This window comes from Lepidothrix coronata, unplaced genomic scaffold (genome assembly GCF_001604755.1).
Source record: "Lepidothrix coronata isolate B3197 unplaced genomic scaffold, Lepidothrix_coronata-1.0 Scaffold52, whole genome shotgun sequence".
Classification (NCBI taxonomy): domain Eukaryota; kingdom Metazoa; phylum Chordata; class Aves; order Passeriformes; family Pipridae; genus Lepidothrix; species Lepidothrix coronata.
In genome coordinates, this window is record NW_016690232.1 from 3,347,846 (window position 1) to 3,358,321 (window position 10,476).

General features: G+C 52.5%; 2 protein-coding genes across 2 annotated transcripts; both read left to right on the forward strand.

Annotated features, from left to right (window-relative positions):
• Window positions 1-149: 149 nt before the first annotated feature.
• Window positions 150-4,734, forward strand: LRRC52 (leucine rich repeat containing 52). Its single transcript, XM_017815830.1, has 2 exons — window positions 150-1,562; window positions 3,284-4,734. The coding sequence occupies exons 1-2, from the start codon at window positions 926-928 to the stop codon at window positions 3,544-3,546; spliced, it is 900 nt and encodes a 299-aa protein (XP_017671319.1). The 5' UTR covers window positions 150-925; the 3' UTR covers window positions 3,547-4,734.
• Window positions 4,735-4,785: 51 nt separating this feature from the next.
• Window positions 4,786-10,461, forward strand: MGST3 (microsomal glutathione S-transferase 3). Its single transcript, XM_017815831.1, has 6 exons — window positions 4,786-4,853; window positions 7,375-7,498; window positions 8,393-8,466; window positions 9,097-9,154; window positions 9,812-9,884; window positions 10,237-10,461. The coding sequence occupies exons 2-6, from the start codon at window positions 7,382-7,384 to the stop codon at window positions 10,362-10,364; spliced, it is 450 nt and encodes a 149-aa protein (XP_017671320.1). The 5' UTR covers window positions 4,786-4,853; window positions 7,375-7,381; the 3' UTR covers window positions 10,365-10,461.
• The last annotated feature ends 15 nt before the right edge of the window (window positions 10,462-10,476 follow it).

The following is a 10,476-nucleotide window of genomic DNA, read 5'->3' on the forward strand; positions in this document are numbered from 1 at the left end:
TAGACCGCCTTGCTCCAAGCCCCGTCCACTCTGGCCTTGGACACTTCCAGGGATGAGGCAGCCACAGTTTCTCCGGGCAACCTATGCCTCCCCACCCTCACAGAGAATAATTTCTTCCTAATATCTAATCTTAACCTCTCCTCTTTTAGTTTAAAACCATTTCCCCTTGTCCTATCACCATCCGCCTGTGTGAAAACTCCCTCTTTTCTTAAGCCCTGGATAAGTCTTAAGTAATAAGTCCTGGAGGGCTGCAGTGAGGTCTCCCCAGAACCTTCCCCAGGCTGAACAGTCCCAGCTCTCTCATCCTGTCCCCTTCCTTTGCCAGAGTTGCTCCAGCCTTCTGGGCATCTTCATGGCCCCTCTGGACCCACTCCAACAGGTCCACATCTTCCTTGTGCCAAGGATCCTGGAGCTGGACATAGTACTCCAGGTGGGACAAGAACCTCCTGGCTCCTGCAATAAGATGATGCCGACCCAGTGCAGCATTGCACGGGGCTCTTTCCTAATCAGTAACCAGTAAGCACCTACTGCAGTGTGACACCATTTCTGACAAAATTTGCACTGTTCACTGCTCTCCCTACACAGTTTCAGTGCTCTTATCCCACACACAGCTTCCCACACCTCCACTCAGCTGGAAGCAGGTCAGCAAGGTCACAGCACTGTCCCCGAAACCAGGCAGCTTCTGCAAGCCACTGACATCACCGAGGTGTCACCTGGCAGAGACGCTCCAGCCACTGTTCCACACTTGCCGATGTAAAAACCAGGCTCAGTTTCCAGCTGGGCACTCTGCCAAGGGGTCAGATGAGACACGGACACAAAGTGCTTCCCAACAGCCTTGCAGCCGGGCACCTCCTCGGCTTGGCTGTGAGGGTAGCGCAGCTTTCATAGGGCGGCTCGCAGCTCCCAAAGGGCTGAGCGGCTTGGAATGTCTCAAATCATGTCTCCTTTGGGTAGACCAAGGCCCCTGAGCCTCATGTTTCTTTTGGGGATGGGGATGGCATCAGAGAGGATCAACTGCCCAAGCAGATGTAGCTGTCAGTACCTGGAAGTGAACTGCACCGGGCAGCAGTTCCAGGAGTTCCCTGCAGATATCCCTCTGGACACCAGGCAGCTGATTCTGGCAGCAAACAATGTCTCGTACCTGCCAGCAGTGGAATTGAGCTTCCTGGCTGATTTGGTGTACCTGGACTGCAGCAAGAACCTCTTGGGGGATGACCTGGATTTCACTTTCATTGGTGTGGCCAAGCTTGTTTATCTGGACCTCAGCTTCAACAACCTCACCCACGTCACCTTCAGCACCTTCTCACACCTCCTCAGCCTGGTGGTGCTGAAAATCTCAGACAATCCCAACCTTGTGGCCATCGAGAAGGATGCTTTTGCCAACAACACCTGGCTGAGGCACCTGGATGTGAGTCGGACAGGCTTAACATTCCTGGACACCAGCACCGTCCGGGACCTGCCCAACCTGAGGTTTCTGGGGCTCAGTGACAACCTGTGGCACTGCAACTGTTCCTTTTTGGACTTCATCACCTGGATGACAGAGAGCAACATTCATTTTCCAGGTGAGGGCTGTGTGAGCAGAACCTCTCTCCTCCCTGCTCCCACAGATCTGTGTGGAATGGAGAGGGCCCTCTGTTGTCTTGGCCCAAAGTTCAGTTTATGGGGCTGTGCCACTGCATGTCATCTGAGAGCTCCATCTTGCGCTGTTGCACAAACCAGGGGTGCTGGTGTTAGGAAAGAACCAAATTAAAGACATCTCTATGTCTTTATTAGGTGTAGTAAGCTCCCTATAGGCAGTAAAGTGGGTTTTTTTCCACATACAGATTACAAGCAATTACGGAACACTGTAATAAAGTACAGTTCTTCGCAGTGAGATTAGAGATAACCCACCGAACCCTGCAACAGGAGATTAAAGCTCATTGAAGCCAACTGGGGAGGGTAGGAGCAGGAAAGGCAGTGACAGCAAAGACTGGAAGGTATGAGTATAGATCCCTACCCTGTGCTCTGGAAAATGGGAAATCCAAAGAAACCAAGGAGGCCAATGAGGCTGTTTCACTTCCCTGCTCTGTTGAGCTTTGCTCTGTCCTGGTGAGATGCTGTGGGAGAGTCCACAGGAGGCTGTGTGCCTCCAGGAGGGCTGCTGGAAAGCACACACAGGATGGACACCCTGTATCACAAACACATGGGCAGGGAAAGGCAGCCCTAAACCGAGGGTTGTTACAGGAGCTGATGGATCCAGTGCAAAGGGTCATGGGGACAGAGCCCTGGAATCTGCTGCAAGATCCCCGCCTTGGCCTTCAAAAAGCTACTGATGCTTCACGAACCCCTATGCACTCATGTTTTAGGCTCAGCTGGATCTGTGCAGCCTGGGGGCTGACACAAAGCCGCCAAAGTTTGGATGGATTTGGGTAAAAGAGAGATAAGAGCTCTCAAGTTTTACCCAGGACCATTAGTGAGATCATTGTGAACAGCAGTGATGTCACTCAGCCATATACAATATAACATCATGGGATATAAGTCTTCTATGGCTCATTCCCCTCCACTGCTCCCTTTCCCTGAGGCTCTTCCATCCCGTGCACCACACAGTGCCCAGCCTGGGTCCAGCACAGTGTCTGGGGGGTTCCAAACCTGCAGAGGAAGGAGAGGGCCATGGCTGAGGGCACACCCAGCTTCTATAAGGCACCACACTCACCCTTCACTAACCTGAGAGGGAACAGCCAGCACCTGTTTTATCACTGCAGGTATTCAATATGACAGGGCATGGTTGTTATTTCAGTGGAACTGAATCACTGATGAGTTGCCTCTGCCTCTCTCACAAAGTAGGCAAGGCTGTGCCTAACTGCAAACCACCCTAGTTGTCAAATGAGCAGCAGCCTCATTATTCCAGCATAATTTAGGCTTCTTCACTTCTGAATGTGTTTGAGAATGAGAAAACCAACACACACAAGTGCTCTCACATGAAGATGAAAGTGCTCAATCAGCAGAGATGAGCAGTGCAGGGACAGCAGTTTGCCACAGTGGCATAATCCAGTGGGCAATATCTTCTATGGAGGCAACACCACAGAAATCATTCTGGCAACCCAGGAATTGTGGTTTGGCATGGGTCTAGCATGGGTTTGGCTGTTCAGATTTTGCCCAAGCCACGGAGACAAGAGGGGTGTGAAGTGTGTATACATTTTTCAGGCATCGAGAAAACTCTTCCACTATTTCCCCAGCAGGACTCTTGTTCACTAAAGCTTTAGACACAGGCTGGAGAGTCTTGCTTCTGCTTCTCCCTCTGCAGATGCTGACAACATCACCTGCTACACCCCAGAAGGCCTGCGAGCCCTGAGGATGCAGGCAGTGGAGGCACAGCTTCACTTCGCCTGCCTGACCCAGCTACACAAGACAGACTACATCTTTCTGTGCCTCGTTGGCTTCTGCATATTCCTTTTTGGCACCATTACAGCCTGGCTGGCCGGCATCTGTGCTGTTATCTACAAAATCCATGCTTCAAAGGGAGAGGAAGAGGAGGAGGAGGAGGAGGAAGAAGAAACAGCCACTTAGGACCAGCCCTTCTGAACTCCCATTGTGGGAACCAAAGGCAGGCCCTTCCTGCCTGATTTCCCACATGATGTCCTGCTCTAAATGCCTTTTTTTTTTCTTTTTTGGAAGTGAAATAACACTGCAAGAGGAGGAAGTCTCTGCGCTCCACTTTCACTTGCTTTGCTACTACCTCCACTTTTCTTCTGCCACTGGGACTCAGGACATGGGCAAAATGTTCATTTTGGAGGGGATAGTGAGAGGTGTGCACACTGCCAGGCATTTCTACTCCTACTTTACCTTGAGACCACAGAAAAGTAGGGACATAGGCACTGGCTTGACTGAAATACGGGAAAGGCCCTGGCACTGTGCTGTAGTTAGGGATGTCACCAGTTTCTTCCTGGCCAGAAAGACCAGCAGAGCTTACTGGAACCAGCCTAGAAAGCTTACTGGAGTCCAAGGGAATCCAAGAACTTTCTGCTGTGGAAAGGCAAAGAAGTTAAAACCAGGACTTTTAGGGGCCCAGGATCCCAGTGGTTCCTACTTTCTTCCCCATTACACCAGTGACAGCAGAAGAACCCTCTGTCCCTCTGCAGCCAGACCCCCTGTACCTCCTCCACTGAATTATGTGCATTTACAGAACTGGAAAGTCCAGCTCTGGTTTGGTGTCACATAACCCTAAAATAGGAATTTTTTTTTTAAGTAAAAAATATTGCTTACACATTCTCCAAGTATTCTTGGAAATGGCTTGTGTGTCCATGTCAAAATGCCAGTATTGCATCTACAGACCAGAATAAACTGAGATGTAAGCAAGCTCCCTCTTATCACTAGCACTGGGAACTGCCAAGGGAAGTACCTGCTTACACAACCAAGCATGGCATCTCCACTCGTGAAACACTGGCTGCTCCATCTGGCACTAGCAGGGTCTGGTGAAATGAAAGGGAAAAGCAGGAGATTTCAGCAAGCACCGTACGAATTACCAAACTTAGAGGCATTAATCTGTAGACTCAGAACGAGAGCTGAGATCTGTCTAAGCTATAATGGGCATGGCAAAAAGGGCGAGGAGCGGGCAGGGCAGCGCTGCGGGATAACGATGTCTGCGTGTGCTAGGGACACGCGTAGAGCTGCCGGGGGACACCGGCACGGCAAATCCCTCTGCAGAGCCACAGGGATCCCTGTCCCGCTCTTCTCTCGCAGTGAGACTGATCGTGCCTGGCCGAGCCCCGGGCCCCGCCTGCGGGCGGTGCTGCGGGCGGCCCGGCCCCGCTCCCGCTGCCGCTGCCGCTCCGTCCCCGGCTCAGTCCCAGGCTCCGTCCCGCAGCGCGCCCAGGGTGAGTGCGGGGCCGGGCACCCCGGCAGCGGGGTCGGGGGGACGGGGGGGATGCTCCCAGGGCTCGGTTATGCAGGTTGTCCCGATGGACGGTGGGGAAAATGGAAGAAGCGCCGGGGACGTCCTCCCACGCGAGGGAGGTTCCGGGGGAAGGTGGCTGCGGGACGAGCAGGGCGCGGGGGTCTGCCCGCCCCCCTGCACGGGCGGGTTAGGCTGAGCCTGGCCCCGCCTGGCTTGGGAGGGCTCAGCCTTGGAGCGAACGGGGGGACGGGGCGACAAAGGGTTCTCCTGGCTCGAGAGAAAGCCTGGAAAGCCTGAGATTAAAACGGGAAATCCTGTCAGAATCTGCGCGTGGGTCTGCTCGAGGAGCCTTAATGCGCTTTGCTGACTCACAGTAGCTGCAGTGTTATGGTAAACTTGTAAGAACCCTTATTCTGCAGTAAAAGCACCTCTGAGAGCACTACTGCTCCTGCTCTGTGCCCTGTCGTGCTCCAGAATCTCTTGTACGTGTGGCTCCAGCCTGAAACATCGCTGCATGGAAAGTAGAAATCGAGTCTTGTGCCCGTGACGGTGCAGGTCAGCAAAGCCCTTGCAGCTGGGGACAAAGGTTTCAGAAACACTCTGGGCGCCAGAATCCGGAAACGATCATGGGAGAGGCAGAAGGTCCTGGGTGACTTTGGAGTGCTCTATATGGCTCCAAATCAATAGAGTAAAGGCTTGAGGTACACTTTTGTATGACTCAACTGGCTTAATGCGCTGCTGAGCTCTTTGCTCCCAAGATAAACTCCCAGATGTAATCTAATGCTGGAAGATAAAATGCCTGGTTCTCCAACAACCTTGTAATTTGAAGGGGGAAATGTGACCATCAACTTGCTCTGCTAGGTGGGAACATGTTCTATTTTCGGTGTGTCTCTATCAAGCACTAACCTCAATTACAGGTGCATGCTGCTGACTTTTCTTTATTACTTTAGGCTTTTAATGTTCTTACTGATAATTTTTTACCAAACTTCATGCGGACAAAGCCAGCTGTTGTCTTCACCTTGCTCCATCCAAATGAGAAATAAAGCTCTCTAGTCCCCGAAGGTCCCTTGTGAGAGGCGCTGACATTGCTGCGACAGGAAGGCTGTTTGCACTGGTTCTGTGAGGTGGCCTGTTTTCCCCCCCACTGACAGATTGTGCTGAGGGGAGAGAGCAGGAGGCACCAAAACCTCACTATATCATGCAGTCGTGCAGTCGCCATCTGGAGACGGGCGCCAACCAGTGTTTGGTTTGGAGAGGGAATTATCTTGGGGAAGTCTCTTCTGTCTTCTGCTGAGCTGTGTCATGCAGCACCCTCTTGGGTCACCCAGAAAACCTCTGAGGTCTGGAATTGTGCAAGATGGTTGTGGGGAAGGGCCCTTGTGCTCTCTTGTGCTGGGAGGGAGCCAGAGAGCTCCGTGTTGAGCAGGGCAGGCTGATGGCAGGATGGGGAGTGGGAAATAGGGAGAACATGCAATGCTGGACAGCATGGCAGAGGCTGCAAGATGCTCCTCTTGCTCTGTGGTTCTGTCTCAGGCTGCCTGAGGAAGCACAGAACTGTTTAACAAAAGCCACAAAGGCCCTGGTACCTCCTGCCGCAGAGGTGCTTGTGCAGACGTTGGTAGCTGCCAGCAGCTGTGTGTTGTTGGGGCTGGTCAGTGATTTGTGACTGAGAGGGCTCCTGGGAGCTGTGGGGCCGAGCATCGCTCGTCTGGCCAGCGCCTCTTTACCCAAAAGGTTCGGTTACTATTACCATTGTGGTGCGATTTATTAGCATTCACCTTAATGGTACAAAATAACCATTTATGTAGCCCAGCTCCTTTCAGCTCAGGGGGTTTCTGAGCTAGTTTGTATTTCTTTGTATCATAATGTCCAATTTACCTCTTGTTCCCAGAGCTTGCCCAGTTTCCTGTTGAATTTATGAGGACTGCCTGTATTCACATTGTGCCTTAGCGAGGAGTTCCACAGGTCTGGTTCCCACTGCATGAGAAAACACCTGTCTTGGTTTGTTTCCAGTGTGTTCCCTGACTTCATTTGGTGGCCCCCAGCTCTGGGGTTGGAAGGTGGTCCCCTAGCTCATGAGCAATCAGTTTTTTCTCCCTGTCTCCAGAGTATCCCTGCAGCATAGCACTGTGTGAGCTGATGGGACACAACCAGCACAGTCAGAGCTGATGGGACACATTGATGGCTGTTGTCCTGCTCAGAGCCACAGGCTGGACTAGTGTCCTCTAGACATCGCCTCCCACTAATGCTTAGGTGATTTTAAGGCTTGCTTGACAGGAACTGTGCAGAAATCTCTTGCTTTGTGCTGCTTAATGCCCAGCTGGCTCCAAGAGCTGAAAATTCCCCCACTCACCATTTCTCTCTTCCTTCAGCCAGTTCCTGTGCTGGGAGGTCTTGGATCCACGCTCAGCAACTCTTCTACGCACGCATATCCATGCACTGTACGCTGCCAATTCTCCAGTCACACCCCAAAATATTAATCTGCTCCCTCTCTCTGACAGCACCAGGATGGCTGTTCTCTCCAAGGAGTATGGGTACGTCATGCTGACCGGGGCTGCCAGCTTCGTCCTGGTCATGCATCTCGCCATGAAGGTGGGCAAGGCCCGCAAGAAGTACAACGTGGACGTGAGTGCTCAGGCCGAGGGGATGGGGAGGTCGGAGCCTGTCTGCTGGGGGTGCTGCAGACAGGCTAGGTGACACCTTGCTTCTTTTGGGGTGACTTGCTGACGTTTCCTGCCCCACCACACAGATGCCGAAGGGATGGAGCTGTCATGGCTCTCCAGACAGCACAACAGAGCTCAGGATGTGGGACATCAGGCACTTGGCATCAAGCTGAGACAGCTTGGCAACATCAGTGGGCAAGAAACCACATGGCTGCAAATATGGCTGATGCAGCATTGGGGGGGGTAAAGGAGTCAGTGGAACAAAAGTGACAGGAGGGTTTCTCAAACTCAGGGGGAGCATGTGAGTCCTGTCACAGGAAGTGTTTCAAGGTGACCTTCCCTAAGCATCCACTGAGGAGCCTCTAAGCCAGGCAGGGCTGTGGGTTGGGTGGGGTCAGCCAGTCCTATTGTGAGTCAGGGCGATTGCATGTAGAGCTGCTGTGTCACTTGGCTCGAGCACAAACCCTCGAGCTCCTTTGCTCTTTCACCACGGAAGTGGCAAGCAGGGATGGGCACAAGGACAGCCTCAGGTGCCTGTTGGGGTGATCCCACTCCTACTACATCAAGTCAGGACTATAGCAAATGTACCCAGTGCACGTGGTGCACAGAGGGCTGGATTTGAGGCTTGGGGAAGCCTCTGCAGCCAGGCAGCAGCTCCAGCGGTGAGGAAGGCAGTGACCTTCAACACAGCTTTTGTGGGCCATGGGGCAGGAGACAGGCTCTAACCTGCCACAGCAAGCACCCAGGCAGCCCTGGGGAGAGAGGTGCTGCAGGGCACACTCCCTGTGCTGGAGAACAGGCTCCAAGCCCAGACTGTGCCTGTTCATGTTTTGCTGCTGGTTTATTTTTTTGGCAGTATCCAACCATGTACAGCACAGACCCTGAAAACGGGCGTATCTTCAACTGCATCCAGCGTGCACACCAGAACACGTGAGTAACATGTATGAACACAGGCCTAGAGACACACAGGGCTGTGGGCAGGGCCCACAGCTACAGAGGTGCAGCTGCCACGTGCTCCAGTTCAGGCTCAGCACTTGAGGACACCACACAGCCCTGTAATGCTTAGCAGAAAGGCTGTACTGGCTCCTTCCCGTGCCTTAAACTGTGAGACAGGCTGTGAAGCAGCCTCCTCTTCCCCAGTTCCCAGCAACTTGCCTCCATGGGTGGATCTTAAGACACAAGGAATCTTGTTTCCAGAAAAGCCTGCCTGGGTCTCCCTGGGGAGAGGCCAAAGTCAACCCTGCTCCTGTGGAGAGGTTGCAACAGCACATCAGAGGGGTGCTGGAGACACAACTCCTGGGTAGCATTTAGCTGTGGCTTAGGGCACAAAATTGAAAGAGTGGGTTGGTGGCCTTTGGAGACGTGCACAGGCTGGGGAAAGCCCCTAAAAGCCTGTGCATGCTCAGATTCCTTCTTTCCTCAGTCACAGCATTGAGCACAGAGACTCATAACAGGCCCAAAGAGCCCTTGGGAGGGGATGTTCGCAGCTTCTGCCCTTCGGGAGTTTCCTCTTTGTAAGCAACTTGAGCACAAACACCACCTCCTCACTTTTATTTTCAGGTTGGAAGTTTATCCCGCCTTCCTGTTCTTTTTAGCCACCGGTGGAATCTACCACCCGGTAAGTGACACTGTGGTCAGGTCTGTGTGACAAAACTCTGCTCTTGCTGCCTGACTTGGGCAGGAGGCCCAGTTAGCCTCTTTACTGGCCACAGCACAGCAGTGTCCACTCTAAAAATGTACTTGTGCAGGGGAATCACAGCTATTTAATAAACTCATTACTGCTGTTGCAGCTACTAGACCCCTTTCCTTCCCCTAAGGGTGCCTTGCTGGACAAAAGGGAAGCATTCACAGCCTCCCTGTGAGGGTCCCTCCATCCCTCCCTGACTGGTTCTTCCAAGCCCTGCCAAAGGAGGTCAAAAAAGCCTGGATTATTTTTAACTGAAAGATATAGACAACTCAGGAGGAAGCAGGTGTGTGGGAGAGGCCAACACCTTTATCTTTGCCCCTAAAAGACAAACCAGGTCCTTCCTGAATACTCCTTTTTGGAGAGGGAAGGAAGCAGCATAGGCACATCTGGAAAATGGGAGCCAGCTATAGATTAAGATGCAAGGTGGAAGTTTGCAATACCTCCTGACCTGGGGCAGCAGCTGCCTCCAAGATCCTGGCCCTTGGTCTGGCTCACCAACTGGACAGTGGTGAAATGAGATTTGGCACCTGCTGCCTGCACGACTTTGCTCAAGTCTCCAAAACTTTAATGCTTTTCCTTTCTCTCCAGCGGGCTGCCACAGGGCTTGGCATCGCCTGGATCATTGGGAGAATCCTTTATGCCCATGGCTACTACACGGGAGGTAGGTCTTTACCCTGCAGCACACAGCGGGTGTGTGGAATCTTAAGTCTCCTACAGTGACCTTGAGGCTCTTTGCTCCAGCTTACACCAGGGAGGCAGCATAAAGCTTCCAGTGGGGTGTGGAGGAAAGGGTGCAGGTCCACAGGCTGCTAACACTGCAGCACACTCTTCCTGCTGATGGGAAGAACGCTCATCCAATAGGGATAGCTATGCTATGAGGGCAGGTACATGGCCTGGGCTGGTGCCTGCTGTTTTGCCTTGGGATTTATCTTTAGTCCCTGCTCCCCCTTCAGTTTCCAGGATGGGCTAGTCTGGATGCGCTGCTGAACTGACAAAACCTGCCTTTTTTCCAGATCCCAAAAACCGAAGGAGAGGGGCCATTGGCTCAGTGGCACTCCTTGGGCTACTGGGCACAGGAGTGTGTTCAGCCTGCCAGCACCTGGGCTGGGTCTGCCAAGGGCAGGGCTGCCCAAAAAGCTAAAGGGAGTTTTGTTCTGTTTTCTTCTAGAACACTTCATTTCCTGTAGATTTTTTCTTGTCTCATTCAATAAAATGAAATTTTCAATTCTGTATTTTCATTCTAAAGTTTTAGA

What these genes read in the sequence shown, in the direction of transcription:
- LRRC52 (XM_017815830.1), top strand. Translation starts at nt 926, where the DNA reads ATGTCTCAAATCATGTCTCCTTTGGGTAGACCAAGGCCCCTGAGCCTC. An exon ending in GAGCAACATTCATTTTCCAG is followed by an intron (nt 1,563 to 3,283) that starts GTGAGGGCTGTG and finishes CTCCCTCTGCAG; the next exon opens with ATGCTGACAACATCACCTGC.
- MGST3 (XM_017815831.1), top strand. Translation starts at nt 7,382, where the DNA reads ATGGCTGTTCTCTCCAAGGAGTATGGGTACGTCATGCTGACCGGGGCT. An exon ending in GCAAGAAGTACAACGTGGAC is followed by an intron (nt 7,499 to 8,392) that starts GTGAGTGCTCAG and finishes TTTTTTTGGCAG; the next exon opens with TATCCAACCATGTACAGCAC. An exon ending in CCGGTGGAATCTACCACCCG is followed by an intron (nt 9,155 to 9,811) that starts GTAAGTGACACT and finishes CTTTCTCTCCAG; the next exon opens with CGGGCTGCCACAGGGCTTGG.